At 36.5% G+C, this 26,464-nt stretch overlaps 1 protein-coding gene across 2 annotated transcripts in view; it reads left to right on the forward strand.

The window, feature by feature from the left end:
- The window catches only part of AHI1 (Abelson helper integration site 1), an 81,886-nt gene extending 59,324 nt beyond the window's left edge, over positions 1 to 22,562 (forward strand). For both annotated transcript variants that reach the window (XM_061378439.1, XM_061378438.1), the window contains exons 20-24: positions 4,239 to 4,304; positions 6,584 to 6,746; positions 8,190 to 8,290; positions 18,772 to 18,851; positions 21,420 to 22,562. In XM_061378439.1, coding sequence (XP_061234423.1) covers positions 4,239 to 4,304; positions 6,584 to 6,746; positions 8,190 to 8,290; positions 18,772 to 18,851; positions 21,420 to 21,648 — 639 coding nt within the window. In that variant the 3' untranslated portion in view covers positions 21,649 to 22,562. The remainder of the gene's footprint in view (positions 1 to 4,238; positions 4,305 to 6,583; positions 6,747 to 8,189; positions 8,291 to 18,771; positions 18,852 to 21,419) is intronic.
- Positions 22,563 to 26,464: the final 3,902 nt, after the last annotated feature.

The raw sequence follows: 26,464 nt of genomic DNA on the forward strand, positions 1-26,464 counted from the left end.
TGTTTTTTTTTTTTTTGGGGGGAAGGAAGGGGTGTTGTGTTTTTTTTTTTGGAGGGGGGTGTTGGTGGGGCGAGAGGGTTATCCCTGTAGGCTTTACTGCAGCAGCTGTGTTTGCAATTGTGTTTTCTGTTTGTATATTGAAGGTTTCAATAAAATGCAGCCTGGCACAGTTTTGGGTTTGTTTTGGTTTGTTTTTTTTCCTCTAGGCAGATTATGGATTCCCATATTTATTAAATATTGAAGGGCTGTAATCAAATAAGGATTGTAATCATCTGAAGCCTAAGGAAGTAACTTTTACAGTGTCTACAGACAGATTAATTAAGGCCCAGGAAGAATACATTATTCTTAGCAGTTAATACTTTTAGAATAAGTCTAATTTAACTGTTTATATGATCCTTGTACTTCTGTTTCCCATAGACTAAATTTGTACAGTTAGGTGTCCTGAGCTAGGAGAGTGTTGACAATTTATTAAACCAGAGAACAAAACCACAAATATGACAGTGCTAACAATATTCAATTATATTATGCTAAGTCTCAGCTTCTTTAGCATTTCATTTATAACTTCAATTACTGGGGTAAAGAGATTGCATGGCATTCCTAGGAAAGGAGAGGATTAAGTAAATTTCTAACCCTTGGGTTCATAAGAAAAAACGAAAACAATAGAACAACTGTAAAAGCGCTGATTCTGTACGATTTTTAAATGTTTTAAGTATTATCTCACTTTTAAGCCAATTGTGGGTTTTTTTTTTTTGAGCAGTATAAATTAATGTTTCCTTTAAAAAACAAATGAAAAGGAAACAGAACCTAGACTATTACACACTGAGACAGATTTACTGAACAGACAAGAGAAGTTTTAACACTCATTCCCTGTGTTACACTTGAGTGTTTGCACAAGTAATGCTCCCAGTTTCTCTTCCATTCTGGCAGATAGCAGGTATAGGGAGGTGAAGTGGAGAGAAGCAGTGATAACTGTGCAGCATCCAAGAAATTGCTGTTGTTGTTCTTCATGTCCCTGAGTCTGTCACTCTAATGGGAAAACAAGGGAGGGTGGCTTTGGCCCTGTGTGCACACACATGGGGTTCACTTGGGTAGTCCAGTGTCTGCCTAAAATTGATCTTAGAAAAGGTTATTTTCCAAGTGTAGTCGTTAAGAGTCGATGACTAATTAGACGTGGGACTTAGTCTCTATGTTTATTCTGTTACAATGAAGAGTGTGTTTACATATGAGGAAGCAGCATATGAAATCATCAGTATTACATTTTTCCATATTTTTTTCTTTAAACTTTGGTATTGTGTTTCAAATGTTATTTGTTCAGTAGTAGAAATGAAATGCTGATTTTTATTTTTCTTTACAGGAATGGCAGTAATAACATATCACTTGTTCTTACTCAGTGCTGCTTCTCCATAAGAGAATAAATACTATCTAATGACCAGATCCTGTTGGCCACTCTACATCTGCATGAATAAAAGCAAAACCTCCATTACCACAATCACTGAAGCTTCCCAATTAAAAAGAAGCCATAAACATTTCAATTGGCAGAAATTGGTGACACTTGCTACAGCAACTTATTTATGAGTTTACCTGCAATGCTCTCTTACTTGCAGGGCTCTTTTGTGTGACTGCCTTAAAACATTTTTTGTTTATTTTTCTGTTAGAAATGTCAAGGCTATGTAAGTGGGTTACTTGCTGGATAACCAGCATCATACTCCATGGACTAGAACTCTGCATCAGTTGTTGGATCTATTTATCTTCTTCTGAGGATGTTGCTTTATTCAACCAAAATCAGAGTGACACAACAGGCTTTTTCAGCAAATATTTTGTTCCTGTTTATCACAGATTGTCTGCCTTCCAAAAAAGCCCAGTTCCTCAGAACGTAACTGTAGCCCCACATCTCTTCTGATGCAAGAAAAAGATTAACTAGTTTCCATCTTGCATTAAAAAAAAAAAAAAAGGAATTGTTAACACTGTATTAAGGGCCATGTATTCATACACTTCAGTATGTCTGTCACTTTTTTGGAATCCTGAAAATGTGACTTAATCCTAGAATCACAGAATGGTTTGGGTTAGAAGGAAATTTAAAGAACATCTAGTTACAACTCCTCTGCCATGGGCAGGGACACCTTCCACTAGACCAGGTTGCTGAAAGCTCCTTCAAAACCGGCTTTAAACACTGCCAGGAATGGGATATCTACAGCTTCTCTGGGCAGTCTGTTCCATTGCCTCACCACCCTCACAATACAAAAAAAAAGGTTTCTAAACTGAAAGGCCAATAGTTTTTGCTGTTACTTGCAGTGTAGCTGGTTGTTGCACTATTTGAGAAATGGCATGGCATGCCAGAGGCAATTCTGCTGCCTTGCAGTAGCTGTGTTTGTGGTAGACAGCTGTGGCAATTCCCGTGTCCCGCTGGAGGGAGGGTGTGTGTGCAGCCTGTGAGGTTCTCAGAGTATCACTCTAAGAGCAAACTCCTTGGATTGTTGTTGCCTTTAAAGTTTTACGCAGTATCTGAGAACATTCAGCATAGTCTCAGGATGACTCATGGTTTTTAGGGTGTTATTCCCAAACAGCTTGCTTTCTTCAAGCTCTTCTTGGTTGAGTGTTTGAGAGTGCGTAAGTACTTTACTGAAAAGAGAGACAGATTGAGACACAATAATGGAGCAATATGAGTACCTGAACTAGATACCTAAATAATACTGCTATAATTCTGATGAATCATTTTTGAGCAACAGGAGGCACTCCCATCCCACAGGCTAAGCACATTGCTTGCACAGTTCTCTTAACCTTGAGAATTGAAAATGAGAATTAACTAAAACCTGTAAGGCAGTACTAGCTACCAGTAGACCACTGAATAAGCCACATACTCTGAACTGCAGCTCCACCGGTCTTTGTTCAAAATTTGTTTAGCAAATGAGGCAGTTACACTTTTCCCCCTACTCCTCTGTGTATATACATAATTACTCAGAACTCTTTAGGTAGTAGGCTTGGATGTTCCAGTAGATGATAAGAACTCAGTGTGACTGTTTGCTTTTATACTGTGTCCGTCTGTATGTACTGCGTGTGTCTGTAACTGCTGTGGCAATACCAAAACAATCTGGAGAGCGGATGGAAGCTGTGTGTTCAGTTATTTCTTTCCCATATGGAATAAGCCTAGCTAAGTAAGGAAAAAAACACTGAGGGCAAGAATCTCTTTTCTAGTGAATGCCATTTATTTTGCTGAGGGTTGCAGTAATAATGGTACTTGGATCACCCTAATTAAAAAAAAAAAAAAATAGAAGGAGCAATATATTTTAGATACATGTTTCTAAAAAGCAAGGGAGGGGCAGTGTATGCAAAAAATACCGTTAAAGGAGGGACTGTAAAATATAAAAAAGGTGAAGTATATTGGGTAGAAATTCTCATATTTAAATGCTGTTTATAATGTGCAGATTGCTATGGGTGGAAATGTTGTTTACTTCACAAAGCTCACATTTGGTTCTTGTCTGCTAAAATGTTTTAACTGCTGTGTAATATTTCTATTCTGTATTGTAGTTGGTATCCTTTGATGCACACAAAATCTAGGGGAAACTGATTTCCCCTTTGTGAAAATAGGCCATTGAAAAGTTAAATAACACAAGAAAAGGACTTCCATCTCTTCTTGTGTTCTAACTTGTTGTTCCCCTGACAATTTTCGTAATTTTTCTGGTTTAAGTCTTCTTTCAATTGAAGAAGTCTATTGTTTGACAGAAATCAATTTTCGTAGGTATAAGCACATTGAAATTATTGCATTATATACCTGCTGTTCCTTTGACTTTGTTGGAAGTTTGAAGAGTAAGTGGTAAAGATAGACCAATTAGAATTAAATTAAAAGTCTCGGTTATTAAAACCAACCTGAAATTCTCCATTTTATGAAAGTGATAGCTTTTGCATACTGGTTCAGAGGTAAAGTTCACTGCAACAACTTCTTAAGCTTCTACAGCAGTGTTTGCAATGCAAACAAGCTTAGACTTCAGAGTCATCAACCCTGTGTCTTTCCCCATGTTGTCTTTAGTGTAGTGTACATACTTAAAAAATGTAGTATCTTTTTCTGAATATCTACATAGCCAGTATTACTGTGTTGCTTAATATCACTTCTGCTTTTTCTCTTTAAAAAGGACATTTATTAGTGATAATTCTGATTGGTTTACAGTAGACATGAAAATACTCAAAATTATAGTTAATCAAAATGCTTCATATTAAAGTTCCTAAATAATTTCTTCTTCTAGAATGATGAATGCCTGACTGCACTGGGTATGAGAGGAGGAAGCAGTTGCCCACTCAGGCAAGAGACAGTAAGTATTACATAATTTTTTGCAGTATCTTCTATACCTCTTGCACTTTATCTGTGCATTTTGAAAGCACATTCTGTTTTTTGAGGTTTCTGATTTTTTGTTCATCATGATCCCAAGGAATTTTTGCTACCCTAGTTTTTGTAATTTTTATAAGCATGTTCATAACTGGCATAACCACGTTACTGGTTTTATGTCGCTCTTGAAAAACAGTTTTGTAACAATTTGATGAATATGGATTTTTATTTTTTGCTTGAACTTGGACCTAGACTGAACTTAACAAATGTCTGAATGTCACACCAGAATTTCCATTGCTTTGGGCATTAATACGAGTGGCTACATTCTTCTTTGATCCCAAGGTGTGTTTTTGGTATTGCATTATGGCCATTTTCTGATCATATGTCTCCAGAGAACATAATGTCTGTTTCCACATTTTGCTTAAATTGCCAGGCTTGCTAAACCAGTTGTATTACAGAATGCATGGGTGGTTTATGTTTTTTTTCATTTCTGGGAGACACAGTGGGACTTGATTGGTTTGAACCATTGCTGGCAGTGTTTCCATGTTACTAAACTTTTGTAATATATGCTAAAAACCCAAAACATTTACACCAGAACTATCTTACAAAGCATGCTACCAAAAAAAAAAAAAAGTATTTGTTGCTCTGCCTGTCATTGTTTTTTGTGCTGCCAAGTAATTAGTGTTACTTTTTTGTTGGTTTGGTTTGTTTTTAACCTTAAGTGACCTCATGGTTTTGATTGTACTAATTCTAAGGAAACTGTTGTCAACTGAATTGGGCACTGTTAGAGCACCCCTTACTGGACGTGATCATCCAGGCTTCCGGTTCTATACTGTTTTTCTATGATGCTCATTAGTCTGTTTTACTTTGATTCCATTCTGTAGTTTATATTTCTGTATTGTCAACATCACCTGTAATTACTGCGTTAGCATTCCTAATGCAGGGAGGAGAGTTATGATAAAGGATATTTCATTGTTTAGCTTCTTTATGTAAGTTCAGGATTACTGAATGTGTATTAAGATGAATTTCCTGTCTACTGTGAACTATGCTGATAGTAATTTTTTGATGCTGACCAGCTCGCAAATTGCCACATAGAATTTACAATGGTAGAATAATTTCCGTCTTTTTTTTCCCATTCATAACTGATTTAATCTGTGTAATCGGTGATGGGGAATTTTGAAAATACAAGTGACATTGGCTTTATTTTTACACTCATAACCCACAGGCTCTTACTTAAAATAGAAACATAAATATAAAAAACACTGTGCAGTTCAGCAGTCTTAGGATCTAAATGCATGCTTTGCTGTCTCCTTCAAGCCCCTATAGCCTCCTGTCACTCCTAACAATCCCCGTTTCTGACCTCTTCACTTACATTTTTGTAGAGGAATCTGAGGTTAAGGCTATATGTAGGGGAGCAGTGGTCTTCATGTAAAATAGGTCATAATTTTGCTCTTGACTTACGATGAGGGAAGCGATCAATTCCCTTCTTTTTTCAGTTCTTTCGGTTTTAGCCTTTTATGCTCCGAAGTCATCAAGACAGATTTTCATAAATAGGACATAGGAAATAAGGAAGAAATGACATGTGATATTTTCATATTCAGGATAGAAATCCAGTGTGTGGTAATGTGTTCTGTGCAGGATGCATGATGCTGACCACTACTAGTACTTTTTTCCAGAAAAGTATAGATGCACTGTATTTAATTGAAAAATGAATTTAGTATATGAAGCAGAATATAAATGTATTTTTGGCAGTTATTTATAACACTGTATACGTAAATCCTTATTTTTAAACAAAAAAAAAAATAAAAAGTGGAGTGGTTGCAGTGATGTTTTTGTACTAAATTTTTCCTTCAGTAAAACTGTCGTACTGTTGAAGTATTTATTCAAACACATATGCTTCATGAGTGCATAGAATGAGATCTGACGGTGGTGTAACAATTCTGAGAAAGTGAATGCATGAAGTGTTTTTTTTTTCCTTTTGCTTTACAAGTAAATTGCTTATAAAACTAACAGCTGCTGTTTTGAATCTAATCTTAGTGAATTGAATGTTCTTAACCATTTCTACAATCCCACAGTCCTTTATCTTGCCTCTCCTGCTGCTTTCCCACCACCCCTGATCCCATTAGCAAAACTTGAGACAGCCTCAGCTTTTACCAAAGTGCAGCTTTGGTTTCAGCTGCTTTTCTGCAAGAGGAAGTGAATGTTGCGCTTTTTTCTCTGTGGCATGGTTGTGATAAAGCTGTGGTGCTCTTATCTCTCTTTTAGGTAGTGGCTCTTTATGACTACACAGCGCATCGATCAGATGAGCTAACCATCCATCGCAGTGACATTATCCAAGTGTTGTACAAAGATAATGATAACTGGTGGTTTGGCAGCCTAGCAAATGGACAGCAAGGCTATTTTCCAGCTAATTATGTGGCTGGTGAAAGTAAGTTTACTGCTGTCTTCCTGGTATACCAGTGTGGGTTTAACTGATGGTCCAAGATTTTACCATACTATACTGTTTATTGTTCTGAAGATATGAATTTATGTAGGACACAGATGGCATAATGATAACTTATTGTGATGCAGAAATTGTATAAAGTTATCTAACCACTTAGCAAGTTGACATACCTGACTTAGCAGGGTATTGGCACTTAGTTAAGCATTTCAGCTTATATAGTATTGGCTTAATTATCAGTCCACTGGATTGATTCCTTGTCTCTTCTTTCATATAGCCACCTGGTACATGCCTTACCTTGCAATTTTTTAGGACACATCAAAGCATTTCACAGACATGTTAGGTTTTTCTTAGTCAATATCCATTAAATCTAATCAGATACTTTGTAAAAACACTTGACTTTCCCCTCCTTTAATGCAGAATGCTCAGTTCCCAAATAAGTTGATTTCAGTATACAGTTTTAAAAAAACAGTAATGGTTAAATCGCATATCTGATTATTGAACTTGCTCTAGGTCCTTGTCATTAAACAGTTTTGATTAAACTAAAACATACAGAGTTAAATGAGTCTCAACAAATAATGTAGGAAGCATCCTAACTGGGTCTACTGATGTAAAGATGATCAGTGTCCTGACAGTTGTTAATATTCAGCTTATGGACATAGTGTGTGGTTGCATACTACAAGAAATTCATTTGCCTTACTAAATTATCAAACTATCAGTTATACTGGTGTTTAGAAATCTTTTAACCCAGCATTTCTCAAGAAGTCTTCCCCCATTTTCTAGTTCCTTCCTCTCTTTAAAGCGAAGTCTAGAATTTATGCCTCCTTCCTAAAAAAAATTGTGCATAACACTGTGCTAACTTGATGATGATAATAACTAAGGTTAGCTTAACTACTGCCCTTCCCCTTTGTCATCCCCTTGCACATCCTGTTCATTTTCTCCTTCCTTTTTTCCTTGCAAAATAAGCCAGAGAGCAGTCTGTAGGAAGAGACCTCAGCCTGTTGTTCTCAAAAACAAAATATTTGAGGCAGTTATCCAACTATGAAAAAAAAAACCCAAAACCATGGTATAGGATTTATTATTTCAGTTGCTGACCATTTTATTGAATCAAATGTATATGATACATTTGTTAAGTATCAGCTACATTGCTCTCAGTATGGACTTTGTTCTTAGTCATGCAAATGTTTAATTATTTTTATTCTATATAATTACCTATATAAATTACCTATATATTAATCACATTTAAATCTAAGATTACTACTATAAATAAAAGTTAATGGGCAAATGTTGATAAATTTTTATACAAAGTTTAGGTTCAAACATTTTTCACATCCTGTTTTTGGCTAGATCATAATGTCATGGTTGTTCACTTAAATATTGTCATAATACTTTATGGATCTCATAATGGTCAATTATGGATCCTGTTTTTAGAAGAATATGAAGAACAGCCTTCAGGATTAGTACCAGATTCTGCTCCTCTCCTACCTGAAGGACCAACAGAAGCAGAGGAAGATTCTGCAACACTACATAAGGTAACAATTTCAGAAGGAAGGATTCTGTAAGTAGTGGTGGAGTATGTCTTTTGTGCGCAAGGTGGACTGTATTAATTTTCAGTCCTTTTTGGAAAAGCTTCTTATTCATAGGCCTCACTCCAGGTAAGCAGTTTGCTTTTCAACAGAAATCTAACATTTGTCTTGAGTGGAAAGAACCATTCCATCATGTAGCAATTAAGTAATCTGCTTACTTTTGCACTGTTGTGATGAGTGGCAGATCTCCCATTGACTCCAGAGTTTACAGTAGAATCTCTTACAGCTACGTGATGTAAACAGTGGTTGAAGAAACAACATGGATTTGTCAAAACCTGATGTACTTTTGAGCATTTGACTACAATTGTTGGAATATGCACTCCCCACAGGTTCTCAAATTTTCTGCCTGAAATTTCCTTATCAGATTGCTTACGAAAAAGCTGTGATGTTTGTCTCTTGAGATTTTTTCAGTACATGTAGTAGTATCCTAATTAAAGATATACAATATGATCAAAAGCCTTACTACCAGACCAGGAGAAATGCTGCATCTAAGCATGCTTACTTGCCAATAGATGTTTCTGCTTAAAAGCTGCTGATGGTTCTCATATGTGAATGACTGCACCCATCTTGTATGTGCTTAGGAGGATATGTTATAGAGAACTCATATTTTTAAGGAGCAAAGAAAAAAAAGGCTTTTTACTTGACTTGATCTAATATCTCTCCACTCCCACCATATGCTTTTACTGAGTTGCATATGGCATTATGTTGTTGCTTACATATCACATACTATATTGTACACAGAAGCATTTGTGTTTGTGTGATTTTAGTTAGCAGTCAGAATCCAGGATGTACAGAAGAACAAAGAAACAGCAGCCAGGTTTTAGTTAAGGAAAAAAAAAATAGGGGTTTGGTTTTTATTTTATTTTTAGGGATCTTTAGAGATAACTGTGATGTGCAGAGCAGGCCAAATCATGTAGGCTGGAAAAGGCCTTTAAGGTCATCAAGTCCAGCCACTACTCCAGGACTGCCAAGTCCATCAATAAACTGGATGTCTCTAAAGGCCTCATCTGCATGGGTTTTGAACGCTTGCAGGGGTGGTGATCCCACCAGTTCCCTGGGGAGCCTGTTCCAATGCCTGACTTTGTGTTCTCCAAAGATTAGAAGCCTTACTTAGCTCACGTTCCCCTTCTTTGAAGTAAGACTGATGGTTGTCTTAAAACATGGGATACTTTGTAAGAAAAAAAAAAAAAAAAAAGGTAAAGTAATAAATACTACCTCAGTAACTGTTAAAATTTAAGAATTTTTTCATTCCAAAACGTTTGTATTGTCCTTAAGTGTGCTCTCCATAGCTGTTCATTTAGTCAAATGGTACTGACATAACTACTTTAAAAGTGACTTTTTTCACATTTCTTCCAAATTACTTGACTTTTTCCATGTACTTTTCTAAAATTGAATCTAATATTTTGCTTCTGATTTGTGAGACTCAAAGCATATGCTGTGTTGCTTAATTACGATTTTTTCATTTTTCAGATGATTTATGTATTCTTTGCTGCATAATGTATATTGCAATGTGCAAGGTTAGAACACTCAAAGCTACTTCTATTAACCTTTTTTGTGTAGCTTTTTGGTTTTAGTAGGTGAATAGAAAGAGGTAGCATTTAATAAATTATTGAGTATTACTCATTTGGCTGTCTTGTTGAAGCCAGCTGTCTTGTTGAAGCCAACTGCTATAAGTCTAATTACCAAGTGTTCTATTGAAAAACAGAATTAATCACTACACCAAATAGTAATAATTAATCTAAAGTATCTTTTACCTCTTCGTAGCTGACAAACTCATAGCCAAAGCATTGTCCAAGAAAGAAAGACAAGGGTGCAGTACTTCTAGATAGTCCTGTAAAGGCAGACTGGAGCAAATACGGGGAAAACTACGTTACTAGAAAGAATAAGGATTTCTTTCATCTGTTCGCGCTGCTGGATGCAGGGAATATGTGGCCACACTCACCCACTTTCACTCAGATCCAGATAAGACAAGAGAAGTGCCAAGATACTTAACTGTCATTAAACACTTGACCATTTTTATACCTGTCTTTTTTTCTGTTTTAATCTAGTAGGAGTCTTGTTGATTTACTAGATCAAAATTCTTTTAAGTGCACTAACTAATGTTAACGACATTTGCAACCAGTATTTATTATTCAGCTTTGTGAGAAATAACATTTGATTAGTTTTGATCACTTACATTTTCTCAAGTGTTGATATATTTTTCTAACAAAAGTTTTTGTATTACTAGTAGCACTTTCTTAGTAATTTTCAGTTTTAGTAGTATTTCATTGAAACATTATTTACTTTGATTCTGTTGGCACTTTGAATTAAATTGACTGCATATTTAATAATTATTTGGAATTTTATAGTAGTCTATATAGTACATGCAGATATTCAAAAGACATGATGAATAAACTGTACAGTAACAGCCAAAAACCAAGTGAATATGTTGGGTTTTATCTTGAATAGCATCCAAGGGCACCTCAAAATCACAGGTTCAGAGAACAGTAATAAAACATGTACAAGTCCTGGAAAAAATGGTATGAGAGGATATTAGAAGACTACATTAGCAAAGAATGAGCAATAAAGAGAGTGTATAAAATAATACATGATGTAGAGAGATTAATTGGATGCAGTCTTTTTTCTTTGTTTTTTTCTGTTTTTCTTTTTCTCCCCCCCCCCCATCTGCTGTTAAGAAAGATTGGTAGAAGGAGATTTTTGTCCATGCCATACTTAACCTGGTGAACCTAGTTACTACAAGACACTGTTAAACTTATGTGCTCAAGGATTAATTTTTTAATAACACGTTTTAGTCTGAGGTAATGGCTGAGATCCCAGAAACATCTATATGACTGGGAAACATAAATCTGTCTGATATTTTTAATTTCAAATTGCACAAGCAGTGTATAAATCACCAAGCTAGTGAGTTGAATCAAATGATGAATCAAATCTTTGTGTAAAATTTGCAGAGTATTTGAAGTGTAATGGTTTTACAAAAGCAGTGGAGTGCTGCACAGAAGAAACAAATTATCATTTAGCTTATAATGAAGGTAAGTTCTAGAGCACTTTGGCTTTAGGCAATACCAGATACTTCTGAGACAAAACTGCTAAGAGGACCACTGAGGGGGCTGGTCGGTTATGGCAGTTCCTGTGTTGCAGCAGTGACATAGCAACTTTTCTTCCTATTCCTCTCATTTCTTTTCAATATAAGAGCTGATGAAAGGAAATACCAATTTCTTTTGCATGGGAAATAAGAAAAATCATTATTTTGTAATAGCCTATAGTTTTAAGCTTTTCTGCTTTGGCAGAAAATGAAACTTTTTTCTTTTTGATTTTTGTTTGGGTTTTTTTTGTTGTTAAACCCAAAATTATTTATTGAATAATTAGGTTGTTGCTTAAGTTGTTACTACTGGCAGGAGAATATAACTGAATTTTTGGGTTGTGTTTAGTTTAAGGACACAAGCGTGGTTTTCCCAGTTACATGCACTCTGTTGGGATGTATCTGTTGTTCTTTGTGGATTATTTGAGGAATCCTTAATATTTAGCTCTAGATTTGCAAAACACAGTTACTGTGAAAATCGTTATAGCATTTGCTCATCAGATTTTGCTATCATACCAAACTAAATAGGGCACTTAAAATGACTATTACTATGATTTTAATTACTGAGAATACCAGCTAGTCTAATTAAAAATAGTTTTTCAAGTGCAGATATTATAAACGCATATCTGACTAATTGTCAGAGTTGAATGATGAGTGAATAAAATGGAATCATTAACATTAGAAGAGGGTATAATACTCAAGATCCAATATTAATCTTTGGAAATAATAAAAATTAAGTTGCAGTTCAAAGAACTTGCTTTCAAAATGCCTTCTACCATCATCTTTGTATTCCTAACATAATAATTTTATGCAAACCTTGTTTTCCTGCCTTGTGAGTTACTTAATTTCTGAGCCACAAAATTAGATCATAATCATCTTTAATTACAACATACATCTAAACGGCCAATAGAAATTTCATGGAGTGAAGTTCTCACTGCACTGATGAAGAATCCCAAGAAATAGAAACAGACCTGTCATCTGTCTGCTCCAGCGGATGTGCTGGTTTCAGATTCTGTAAGATGAAGGGAGAAAAAAGAAGAATTCAGATAGGGTTCTATTAGAAACCAGAACTTGGGATTTACAGAATTTTGGCAAATCAAGAGACATTTCAAAGTCAATAGTGTGTCTTTTTAATGTTCAGTTGTCTATAAAGTCTTGTGAATATGTTTATGATTTAAGATAGCCTGCCACTCACTGTGTAAAATGCATCTAATAGGATTCTGGATATGGAGTACTCAATTCTACACTAAGTGAGGATAGTGGTAAATAGTAACAGACAAAACCAAAACAATAATTTTAAAAGTATAAAAATTACTTTTCTAGTATATTTATCTTTCAGAAATGATGTTAAAGTATAAAATAATGGTCATAAATATGAAAAGATTTACCTTCAAGAACTACATTTTTATTGCACAATTTGGATAATTTACCCAGAGATCATCAAAACTTGATTCCGTGTATATTTAAACAAAGTTGAGGATTATCACTGCTCACATAAATAATTCATGTTCTTGCTGTTCTTCTTTCCCTAGAGTAGGTTGTTGTCAGACTTTCTGAATACTTAGCCTAGCGTGTCTGAAACTAACCTGCCAAGTAACTGATGCTTTTCCCCTGGGCTTGAGCTCTTTCAGTGTGGGTGTTTTTATGAGCTCAAAATTTATTTATGAGATCTAAATATTTTTAAATGCATAGAAAACTTGCTCAAAAAAAAAAAACTTTGAAAAATATCAGCTAGAAATTTTTCTGTTAGTTTCATCAAAAACTGTAATTTTGTAGTCTGTGCTGTTTCTATGTTCTCCTTTAATGGTCACATTCTTCAGGTTACGGGGGAACATTTCAGTGGAAGGGCTATGAAGATGTGATAATGCTAATGAGGGAAACATTACAAAATTAATACAAATGAACTCTTGCAGTGAATAGAGCTGTAGACTTTCAACACATCATGAAATGTGTTCAATTTCAAGATTCAGAAAGGTTGTAGATCCAGAAAATGTGACATTCAATTGAATTATAATCTATTATAGTAAAGTTTATAATTCTTTTCTTTGTTTGTTGCTATTATGGTTACAGATCTCCCTAAAGGCATTGACATCTGGGCTGAAACAAACTGCTTTTCTAGAATCAGTGTGCAAACCTGCTCTGTGGTCTTCCACGTAAACCCTTGAACAGGCATTCTAAAATAGGCACGTCTGCAAATCTACTTTTGAAATACTAATTACTTTGATTTTTCTCAAAGAAATCATTCCTCTGAAGGAAATGTTGTTGTGGTACCACCTGTAAGGAGTGGACAATTTTCCTTAATTCACCTATTTAGGTCTTAAGTTTAGATACTGTTTCTCCTTTAATATGCAGTTTGTACTGTTGCAGCTGAATTACTCTCTCTTAAGCATGGTACTACTTTACTTGTAAGCTGGTAGCTCTTTCTTTTTTAACTCCAAAACCACCTCTACGGTTCCTAATGCATTCTGTCTCATGAAATATTTGTGCCTGTGTCTATAGTATTTACTTGAGTCATTGAAAGAAAAGGTCTCTGGTTTATAAGCAAATTAATATCTGTTGGAGGAAAAAAGGGAAGATGAAATGACACCCGTAGTCATTGCCATAAGTGGCTGTTCTGTTTAATGAAAGGAAGAATCAGGCTGAGCTGCTGAACTGGTCAAGCAAAACCAGAAATACTATACAGGGACATTTATATTCTTAACATAGCTCTCAGGAGCAAGCTAACTTCTCTCTTCCCCTGGTTTTCTTATTGGGTCCTCATAGCCTCTCTCTGAACAAGATTGAACTATTTTAATGCAAATTTTAATGCAAAGCTGTAACCACAGATAAATTCCCAGAGGCCAAGACTGAAAACAGCTGTTCTAAACCATAGTGCTTCAGTCTGAAGTATCTTGTCTCCACTCTTCTTCCTCTTTCTTTTGTTGACCCTCATTCATCTAATTGATTTGATTTCTGAGATGTAGTAGTTGTCTGTGTTGAGCCACGACTACTGTTTTCACCCACCAGATTTCCTGCTGGTCTCTGCTAGCCTTGAATGCCCCTGGGATTTTGCAGTTGCAAAGACTAGACAAGGCAAAGTCCTCTCTAACTGTGGCTCTAGCGTTTGTGGATGGAGAAGTTAGCTTAGTCCTAAACACTTCACTGGTTTAGCAGGTTTTTTATGGGAAAGATAAAATTCATGCTAATGTCTCTGTTGCATAGAGAGCCACAGTTCTGCTAAATACCAAGTAGTGATAGACATAAGAGTTACAATATGGTTAATCTTATTTAGATAGGTTTGTTCTTTAAAGATACTAGGAAGGGGAGGGGGGGGGAGCAATTATAAGTTAATTGAATTTTAAATAAGCAAAATAAATATATGTAATTCCAGTAGCAAATCTCCCTTCCAGTTGTTCATTTAATATGGAAATGTGTGGAAGGGTACAGAATAGCAGGAAAGAAAATGGTGAGTGTAGTGTGTCACAGCATTTCTCCCAAACTTGACTTGTTAGAACAGTTTAGATGGGAGGCATCAGTATGGTTCTGGGGAATTAAGTACCTTGCTATAAATCTTATATCCATGGACTGTGTAATAGAAAACAAAATACAAACTTAATAATGAGCTTAACATCCTGAAGACTTATCTAAAAAAACACAGAGGCATGTCCGTTCTTGCCATCTGTGATCCAGTGAATCTTTAATTAGATCAAGCTGTAGAAACAGCTTCTATGGGAGAGTTCCCTTGTGCAGAGTAGGCTATAGAACAAGCTCATTTACTTTAATGGCTTGAATCGCCAGAAGAGATTGCTTCATTCTGTCCATCTACTGCTTAGTCTGTTAGAGAACCTCCACAGACCATCAGTCTTGGAGACAACTCTGCACAGCCTAGAGAAAACCATGACAAACACTAGACTTAGAATGCGACTTTGTTCCTAGTACTTCCTTTAGATGCCCTCTGCTTCAGGTTTTGCTTGGAATTGAGTTCTGATACATCTGGTTGTTTACACAATTTGCCCAGGGAGGGTTTAGTGCTTGACTTACTGCTGTGGCTTCTACAGCAGGGGTCAAGAACTGATATGCTTTTGTGTATTTAGCCTTTAATTGTTTTGCCTTTGTTGCTTCATATGTGGCAATATTGAGGCAGCAAAGTACCAAAAAATGAGTTTTAAAGCCAACAAGCCTTCAAGAAAAGGAAAGTGTATGTTTTATTACGATTTTTATTTTTATGAATGTAAACAAAACGAGAAACTTCATAAAATTTAAGCTTTGAGAATTGATATGAACTGATGTTTTATCCTTCTGGTAGTCTGTATCTTTCAAAGGATGGAGAATTAGAATATGGCAACAAAATTGTATAGATTGTTCTTTGGAAAGGTCCGTATTTGATTGTAGTATTAGTACAGTGTAGAGATTCCGTAGTAGTTACTCAGAAAGGAATGTAAAAAACCTAGTTCAACATCATTTCCACAGGATTTTCAGAAAAACATTTTGTTTGGACTGCAAGTAAAGCGAATTCGTGATTTTATATGGCAAGGAACCACAAGGTTATAAATGCTGAAGGAAATATTAATTACTTAAAGAGTCATTCCCTTTACAGCACTCCCTTGTATTTTCATATCTGTGGCATTATTGCTCCTTCTTTTGTGTTTACTCTTACCATTGACTTAGTCTCAAATTTATCATTGTATTAACAAGGATTTTGTGTATGAAGTAGACTTTTTTTTTCTTCCTAGACCTGCCAGTGCTGCATTATTATATTCTAATAGGCTGATTTTTGTCTAAACTAATCCAGCAATCTATGCTTTTTCAGCAGACTAATTCTAATGACTAATATTGGAATGTGGTGGTTGTGGGCAGTGCCCTTATATGAATTCAACAAGTCAATGGGAGCTTGATCCTGTTTCTTCTAAGTCAGCAGAGTAGTAATATTAAAGTAATAATATTAGGGATCAGGGCCAAGAGAAAAGTTCAAATTTCATTCAAGTACCAACATTTGTCACAGAACCAATAAGCTGAGGCTAAATGAAATCTCTGTTCAAACTCAAATAAAGCTCCACCAACATCAACTACAGATCTAGGGTGTCACATGGATTCATTACTACACTGCTGATTCTTTCTGGCTAGCGATCCAAAATGTGCCCTCACTGACCTAAGAAGTGAGGGCTCTGAACCTCGAGGAGTTGCCTTGGACAATGTCCCAACCCAAGGGGAGAGTCCCTCTTTGCAGTACTGCTGTTCTGAGCAGAACTTACTCAAAATAGCTCTCTGGCAAGGTTCCTTTTATACCTGGGTGCCATAGCCCACCATGGGCTCAGGACTCAACTTTCTTGCCCCTGGACCTGCTGACCACCACCATGTGGGTGGGACAAGAGTTGTACAAGGAGGTTTTTAATTAATTCTATTTAGAGTTTGAGAAATTACTTAAACAGTTCAAAGCCTAAAACTGAGGTCTGAGAGATACTGTTTCTGGTTCCAGTATGGTCTTCATTTGTGTGTGCCAAGATAGTTTTCATCTGTGCCTCACTTCACACCAAATTAAAATTGGACAGTGGAATTTGACAGAGGAATGTTAAGTTTTGTTCATTAGGGCTTTGAAATCTGTGATGGTTAAGTTTAGTGTCTCAAAGGAAAATATTTTCATTCCATTTTAAAATACCAAAACTAATGCTTTAGTGATAAAAAGAACTGCTATGAAGCAACCCTCTGTTTTCTCTCCATTTGCATTAAATACAGAGGGACCATGGTACACCTTGCCTGTGAGATCTCATGTAATGAAAGGAACAACTGGCAGACGAAAGGGTCAGGAACTGTAATTTTTTATTTCTCTGCTGCTTCCAGAAAGCTCTTGTTGACTTTGTGGTTATGTTTTTAGATGCTGTATTGTTGTTAGGCATTCCAGAACTGCTGAATGATACTCCTGTCCTAACACTGTTTGGTTTTAACTGGGGTTTTAGAGACAGTAATGTCAGTAACTGGCTGTTTCCAGGCTGATGGCAGAACATTAAACATTTTATTTAGAAGCAAGTGAGTACCTTTGTGCTTACAGAACTGAATGGTCTGATCTTTTTTAACACTAAGGCTATTTGAGAAATTCAGAAACAATGTAGTAGGCTTTGCTTTAGGCTAGCTATGATTCCGAATCTCAAGTAGCAGTCTTGAAAAAGCAGAAATGTGGGCTAAGTTGAGGGTTGAGTTATTTTCAAGATCATTCTTCTTTCCTACCTGAAAAAAAAAATCTCAATTTTTTTGAAAGAACTAGATCTGTTCTCTCACCCCCTTCTCTGTCTTCAAGCTTCCAGACTTTTTCTGCAGCTTTCCAAGGTCTTTATGGGAACCAGTCCCCACTCCCACAGTGCCTGCCTAAATACAACTTGTTCTTTCATGCATACCATGTCAAACAGACACAGAATATAGCTGTCTTGTCGATCCCAAGTAGAGGTCCACAACAGGTTTTCACTGATGATAGTATTGTGAAACTAGGTCTGAACCTACAGTGTCCTGCGCTGCTTTCCACGGCTTTTGTGGTGCTCTAGAGGCTTGAAGTTCATGGCTGGATGAGCAGTGTATGCCTGCTTCCAGAAGAGCAAATTTTGAGTAAGACATAAGGCCTATCAGTTGTGTTGGCTTCTGCCCTGCGTGGAAACGAAACTACATGGTTGGTTACCAGATACTTGACAACAGCCTGTGTGGAAGAAAGTAGAGAATATAATCTGTCCCTGAAGACAGTAAACTCAGGAAGGGTACTCACATTTCCATATGGGAATTCTTGCAGTAAGTACGAGAACTGTTAAGACTTAGAAAAAGGTATGTTTAGAGGGAGAGCGAGTCACATAAAGACCCACTAATTAATTCCATAGGAAATTTGAGCATTTACTTCAGCTGTTCCAGGTCTGGGGTTTTTTGTGTTGGGGTTTTGGTTTTCTTTTTAGACCTGAATTATAAAGTAACCTGGAGGGATCTGAATTGCTTTTGACTGAAATTTGCAGGCTTAAAAATTAGACAGGTTTCTCTTTTCAAACTATGCAGGAAGATGGCTTTTTAGCATTCTGGTTTTACTCACATAGTAGCAGAAATAACTTAATTCTTTACAGATCATGCGTATTTTGAGGCGGCTTATAGCAGATTCATAACCTACTGTTTGTGCACATACCTGAAAACTCTTACTTGCACGTAGCTTGTTTTTTATAAAGCAGGATACTGTTTCCTTGTTTGTAACCACATAGGAGTTAACATTTTATGCGTGATAGACATTCTTTTTCAAATGAGGTGTATTCTCTCCTTTTTCAGGAAGCTGGTGGGTTTTCTATGTACGTGTGTCGTCTGTCGTCTTTTTACCTTCCTCCCTTTTTTTTTTTCTTCTCTTTTACAGATGTCACCAGTCATCAGTAAGTCAGAGGACCTAAAATCTAACTCAGAGCATGACAGAGAGAGAGATTCATCTGCAACTCAGTAAGCAAGAAATACAATCTGCAGTCTTATTTCTACAACTGCTGTTAGAAAACCGTGAGAAATGTTTGAAAGGTTATTTTGTTTCAGCAAGCAAAGCAAGAAGTTAGCTTTAGGATAATCATTCAGAAAATGCTTCACACCTGGAATGTGAAGGAAATAACAGTTTATATGTGTGTATATACACACACGTATGCATACACACTCTCTCTCCCCACCAAAAGCAATGTCTATGAGAATCAAAATTCAGGGATATGAGATTGCTGTGTCCTTAGCTATGTATTAGGCTTTATTGCTACAAACTGAAAACTTTGTTTTTACCTTCTAAAGGTTAGCACATACTGAGAAGATGCAAACGAGCATCTTCGATTGGGACACTTGCAGTTTTTAAAAATTGTATATATTCATTGTGTGAAAGCTGTAAACAGATAAGATCATTTTGAACAAGAGCTTCCGTAATATCTTTAGCTATTGCAACCATTTATACTTCAAAAAATACATCTGGAAATACCCCTTGTGTTTGCCATTACAGATGTCTGTCATCTAAGCGAAGTTATTTCACTGATCATTTTCCAGAGTTGTCCCCTCCCTAAATAAATCATCTGTGCATATATGTTATAGGTGTAGATACAGATCTAATTTTAACTTGTCTTTAAATCTTAACTTTCTACCTCCATCTATATCTAGATTTGAAAATAAATTGTGAGTGCAAAGTCCACATATATGATGAGGAATGACCTATATAGCAACATATTGACAGAATTCAGCACTGAATTTTGGGCATAACCGTTCTGATAGAATGTATATCAGGGAAAGAAATGCTTTAAAAGCACAGTTACTGTGATGGTTGATACAGTCTGTTAGAAGCAACTATCAAAAATTTGGTATGACTCAACACTATTAATAGGACTTCAGAAAACAACTGTTTTGAGTGACCAGTCCAGGGCCTCCACTGAAGAATGTGAGATTCAAGAATTCTGAGTCATATCAAATGTGAAATATTCATTTTAATGGAAACTATGGCTGTCCTGAGAAGAGTTTCACACTGAAGTGTCACGCTGAAGAAACAGAGCCCCAAAACGACTTCAGTTACATTTCAAAACAATAAGGGAAAACACCTACATGCCTGAGTCACAGGAATGTGCTCCCTTTTCCTGAGCTATAAGCAGCAGGCACATCAGGGAGATGCCAGTCTGAAGTCATGCTTCATGTCATTGCTGTCTCATCTGGGCCTAAGAGCAGTGTTGCAGAGCCTCATTCACAAGCTTTCAGGGTACTGAATCACTTATACCTGATCATTAATGAGAGAGAGATGCCATGCAATAGCATTTGATACTTTACCTTGTCAGGAGAATTAATTTGAAAGGGAGGAAGATAGACATGTCAGTCCTACACAGTGTTGTATTTTCCTTCCATGTACAGGACATTCTAGGCTTTATTATGGTTTTCTGTCTTTTTTTCTCCAGTGCTTGTATTTTGTCTGACGTGGAGAGGGCAGTTTTCACTGCATGTATTCATGGATACACAGTTTAGCTTAAGAAAAAAAAAAAAAATCAAACTATAGGCATATAGTCATCAGTCCATTACCAAGGCTGATGTGTAAACATTTGTATCTATAAAATAGGATTACATAAGGACAGTGTCACTAACAGTAATGATATTGTAGCTCTTTTTGGGGGGAAACTGCACACACCTCATTATAATTTTAGTTTTGATTCATCCATGCACTTACGTGTTCCAGCCACATTCAACATGACAGTTCTGGTCACAAACCAAGACCACTTTGTGCTAGGCACAATACAAATTTTGAATAAAGATGGTACCTTGAAAGGTTACAGTCAAAGCATTATTACATATTTACAGTTAAATAAGGTTACAACTTTCACAAAGAGTAGGAATTCATGATAGAAGTGGTGTCACATCTGCAGGATCCCTAGCGTTATCTGCAAGACCTCTCTAATTCCTTCCATGTACAGGACATTCCTGTTAAAGGCACTGAGTGGGAAAGATACAGGAGCTCAAATGATGCTTTTGGCATTGTATGAAGTCTGATAAGCATAAATAGACATTGAAGTGATTTCTGATTCTGTAAATCTGACATAGTTCACATAAATTAAGATGGAAAAACTAATCATACCCACTATGCCTGCCTGTCTTTTTCTTGTTGAGTAAATAAACCAGGAATCTCTTTAATTGCAAGTATTTTGGTGTCTAAGCTTAGGAAAGAAAAAAAAGTGCAATGGTTTTAATGAGAGGAGGAGACTGGTAATTTGTAGTTTTTAATTACATCTGTTGACTGTTGATCAAGGCTAGCTGATTTTTAAGATCACGAGCTGTTCTTTTCAAAGCAGTGCTATGATAAAAAGTAGGCTTGTGGAGTGGTCTCATATTTCGTCTTCATGTTTTTTCTGTCTTTGTTCTGCTGTGGAATGGTAGTTTTTGTAGCTGTTTCAGCATTGTACTCGGGGAACAGGCAGACAATTGCTCTAATACATCAGCTGTGGGTGGAAAAAGCTCTAAATTTGGGCTAACTTTGTTTCTTTCACTCTTTTTATATCCACCTTCCTCTAGAGGTGCAAAGAAAAAGAAGAAAAGGATACAGAGGAATGAGAGAGAAAATCAGCACAACTTAATGGGTCTCGATACTTCTGTATCATCAGTTACAGCTAATGGTGTTGAAAATGAACCTACAGCCCATGGGGTAGAATTGAAGAAGAAGAAAAAGGCAGTCAGAGGCTCAAACTTAAGCACAAATGGAAAGACAAATATTGCCTTCGAGCCTGAATGCTATGACGTATAGTTATAATTTAATTCCAAATTCTGGTGTTATCTTCAGTATACACATTGAAAGCTGCAACTGCGATCTCACTTCTAGGATTAACAAGAAACAAAGAAATACTCAAATATGCAAAATGACACCGGTCGAGACTTACTAATGGTGTAAAACTGTTTTCAAAGGCTTCTGTTCTGGCTTCCTTGAAATCAGCAGAATTTGAATGTTTGCTCCTCACTGGACTGGTAAAATCTGAAACTGTCCAATACAATGTTAACCAGTTTAGTATCTGGTTATACCTTAACTTGGACATTTCTGTAGACTGTAGATCAACCCACTGGGAGCAGAGAATCAAGTGGAAAAGTGTAACAAAGAGCAAAACAAGCTCAAACACTGCATAAGTTATTAAATTAGTGCTTTAAAATGCATTGTAAGTAAAATAGAGGAGTGTTCATAATGGTAAAATTCCAAAGGAATGCTGGTATTGCAGTGTACCTGAAAACAAATTTTTTAAAGGTATTTTCCTGACATCGGATATTCCCTGGACTGCATTTTGCAGCTCCAAATCAAATTTTGAGTAACTACCTATGCAATTACCTTGTCTTCAGTGGGACTACTCATGCTTACCAATGTAAATAAGTGTTGCAAATTCCAGGCAGCTGTATTTTTCAAATGAGGTTTTCTGCACATAATAAAGATGCATTGCAGTTTAGTCAGAGTTCCTGGCTGCTGTGGCAGCAGTCTTGCCAAATATACTTCCTTTTGTCTGAATGAGATATTTTATACCCAACTGTACTGTTTATTTGTAGTCCTTATTCACTTGTGTCATTAATCCATGGCTTTTTTACTTGAGTATTGTTGTAAACTTTAACTAATGGCTTCACTAATTATGTACAGTGCTAAATAATTTTGTTTTATATTAAACAAAACACTTTCTATCAGTTAGTGTTGGTATTTTTTTCTGGCTAATGATGTCCAGTTTATTTTTACTCTGCTAGGAAATTCTTCCTCCTGCCCTTCTGAAGCAATAAATAACATAAAATTAGAAAGCCCTTATTTAGTAGTCAGGGCTCTTGATTCCATTAAAAAAAGAAGTGAGAATAACAATGTTGGGCGCTGATGTGTGAAATGCACCCAGATGTGGAGGACTAGTTGCTATATATTGTTGTATCTTCCCTGCACATGTTTTAAAGCCAGAAGAATCTGTAAACTTGTTTCTTTTGCGTAACGCACAGCAACAAATACTCTTTTGGCCCTGCTTGTAATTGTTCTTTACTTATAGTCCTAGCTTTACTTTGCCTAGAGCCTATAGAGTCTTCCCCTAAATGAGGTTTGCGTATTTTCACTGGAAACTTATTAATGTCCCTTTCCCCAGTCAGATGTGGTGTAAAGTTATCATGGTGCTGGGACTGCCTGATTGTAGCAAGGCTCCTAGCCCCTTTGTCTCTTTGCTTTTGCAGCGTGTTCCAATTCATCATTCTGTGTGATGTGGGATTTAAAGATCTTATAAAAGAGAAAAATCCTCAACACTGTATGTTTCTTAAAATGTCCTGGGTCACATTTAAAATAAGGGCAGAGCATGACATCAGTCTCCACGTCAGGGAGAGCTGAGCAGCAGCCAAGATCTGGGAGCTCATTGGAAAGCATTGTAAAATGTTAATTTGGCATTGTGGACAGTGAAGACAGAAATAACACTTCAGATAAACACCACAGAGAGATGGTAGTTCTAATCAAAGGCACAGCACCTCCTTTCATGCTTGCGAACTAGGGCTCCAATTATGTTCACTGCTCTGAAGCTGAATAGAGCTGCTTTGCCACACTTTCCAAATTGAGAGGAGAGGCAGCAGCAGCGTCTTCCAAGGCACAGTTCCAAATGACAATTAAGCAGAAGGAATCAAATAAGAGCCAAACATGAAAATGCAGGGAGTTGAAAATAAACTTTTCATAATGTTTTCTTGTAATTGCAATAGCTTTTGTTTTTCTAATTTTTCTCTCCCTACCACATGGTTGGGTAGACACTTCTATTCCTTTATAACATGTCACTGTGGTATGAGAGTTTTCTGTATTCATTTGACAGAATATGAACAAAAAGATTTGAAATTTAAGAAAATAAAGTGTCTTAAGCGGTCTTTCAGTGTTAAAATTAGAACCTTCAGTCTCAAATCTCTTAACAAATTATTAACGTGGCATGATGGCAAAGGCTGATACATTCATTTTAAGGAAAAATGCTTTTCAGTGTTACTAGATTCTTTATTCTTCAGACATTGCTATTGGGATTTTCAACTTAACAAGAACAGATAAAACTTTTAAACAGTTTGGGGTGAGGTAACAGGTAAAAACGTTTTTAAATTAAACTTTATATAAAGCTTCCTGTTTCTGTGTTAGCGTAACCTACATATGACTTAAAATAACTTTAAAATGAACATTTGTGTATTTGCTAAAAATTGTCTGAGTATTTAAAGGACTTAAATTCCAGTGGAAAAAAAGATTTCCATAAGGATTCAGATTGCCTACCAAAAATTTTCCTCTGCAAAATTGCGTCCTGAGTTATGAATTAAAATACAAGAGTTATAAAAGTCTATTTGTGCAGTTTTTAGAGGGTGATACAAGTTCATTACTGGACCAAAGCAGATAAAACCTTGTTTAAGAAAGGGTAAACATTAGATATTTGTAACTGCCTGGTGATAACAGCATAGTAAGGCTTTCATTGTTCTGGTGTTTTCAGGTTTTGTATGCGTGGTTACAACATACAGCTCCTATTACATTTTTATGATATGGCAGAGACATCAAGAACGATGCATAAATCAACAAAATAGGAAAGAATGGCTGGCACATTTTTCCTGCGTTTCCCAATAGCCATCAGGTTGCATTTAAGGTATTTTTAAAATAATTTGAGGAATAGACATTATAAAACACAAATCGGTGTTATTTGTAGCATCACTTAATTCAGAAGGCAGTAAAGGATGGATCACAGTCAAATAAGGGCTAATGAGAACACAGAGGAACATGACAACTGAAAGTCTCTGTTGACTAGTGAACTAAATTTGCCGGCTGGACCCGATTGTCTGATGGAGAATTGAATGTCAGGATCATTAGGGTTAACAATGGCCCATTACAAGCAAAAGCAGACAGCTATGAAAAATAGCCGGCATGGTAGCCATTCTGCAGAGACCATGGATACAAACTTGATAATGAGGCACTTCATTCATTACATCCTTCTGCTCTAATTGCTAAGGTGAATAGGAAATCCTTCATTTAAGGCGGGAACAGACTAAAGCAAAAACACTTGTTTGGTAAACACAAAGAGTGGTGTGGGGGGTTAATAATCCTTTTCTAGCACGTATGAAATTGGTATGTATGCAGTGCAACCTATTTTATGGATGTGGAAATCAGGAGGGGATGGAAGTATTTTCTGAATAGTGGAGGGAGGGTAGAAAGATTCACATACAGGTTTGTACTGTGCAGTTTTTCCCTTAGCATTCTGTCCAGTGACTATCCAGAATGTTTTGGACAGATCAGTTCCTGAATGTACACCTGCACTTGTAAAAACCTGCTGTGTTAGTTCAAGGAGTTTTACTGCTTGAAGTATAAAATAAGTGCATTTAGGAACAAAACTGCTGCATGTGAGGAATAGAAACAAGAGGAGGTTTGAGAGAGGGAAATAAGCAGCTTCAGAAGAAAACTGCTCTCTGGGGGAGACTTGCAAGAAATGTGGCAATTAGAAATTGGAACTTAAGAAGAAGGAACGGAAGATAGAAGACATGTTATAGCAGAGCTTTCGTGGCTTCAGTCATGTTTTTTGAATTTGGAAATAAGTTATTTAACCACTTCACTTTTTAATACATTCAAGTTGTGCACCATTTACAGGAGCTTTTTGTATGAGATCAGAACCCATGTTGAATATTCTCCTGCATCTCTCCAGTAACATCTAACTTGGTACTGCCCTAAGTGTGAGCTACAGCCCAGAAATACCCTTATCATCCGTGGTCTGCAGTGCTGTAAATGAAGCAGGGTAGACGAAGCTTTGTCTCTAACACAGGCACAGGTCTTCAGAGGGGCACCTTTATAGTTGTTGTCTGCTGCAGTATGCACCTCTGCCTTGATTCAGTCCACTCCAGCCTCTCCATCCGGTGCAAAACAGCTAGAGCAGACATGGGAATCTCACACCAAGCATCAAGCTGCTGTTTTGAACATTAAATGTCATGTGATCCTTTTCTTATGTGTAGATGTATTCTACTTAGAGTGGCTTTGTCCTTTTTTTCAGTCTGTTGTATGTCAGTTGCTTGCTGCCTTCCCCATCAGAAGTGACCTGCATACATAAAGTCTACATAAAATCTAGCAGTGACCTGCATACATAAAGTCCCAGTCAGGAAGGCTGCTTGGAGTTGATGGACCCCTATACAAAAGTTCCAGCAAAGTCAGCAAAGTTTAGGGTTTGAGCAGCAACACTGTCACTGTAGTTTATGTTAGTGTGCACTAATGTTAAAGACTGGAAAAATACTTTCTAGAAATTAAAATGACAGCCCCATATTTCATGTAAACCTCCATCCACCTCATTGCATGTGAGGACTTGGTTAGGCCAAATGAATTTGCACTATGCCTGGCTGTGTCAAGCAAGTTTATGAGTCCTGTCTAATGCTCAAATGCAACTACTCGGAAGAAAGTACAGATGCCACTTTTAGCGGAAAAATGTTTCCACACCGGTAAAGCAATATCTGTGAAATCTAAGCTCTGAGCAGACATCAAGTTTTTGTTGAACTTGTATCGCCTGCACAGGCAGGGAGTAGAATAAAGTAGTGTGTAGCAGCTGTAAATTTTCTGAGGATTTATCTAACCACAAATA

This window comes from Neopsephotus bourkii, unplaced genomic scaffold, assembly GCF_033783945.1.
Source record: "Neopsephotus bourkii isolate Nb327-2 ecotype Australia unplaced genomic scaffold, CSIRO-AGI_Nbou_v1 NB_1765, whole genome shotgun sequence".
In the NCBI taxonomy this organism is placed as follows: Eukaryota; Metazoa; Chordata; class Aves; order Psittaciformes; family Psittacidae; genus Neopsephotus; species Neopsephotus bourkii.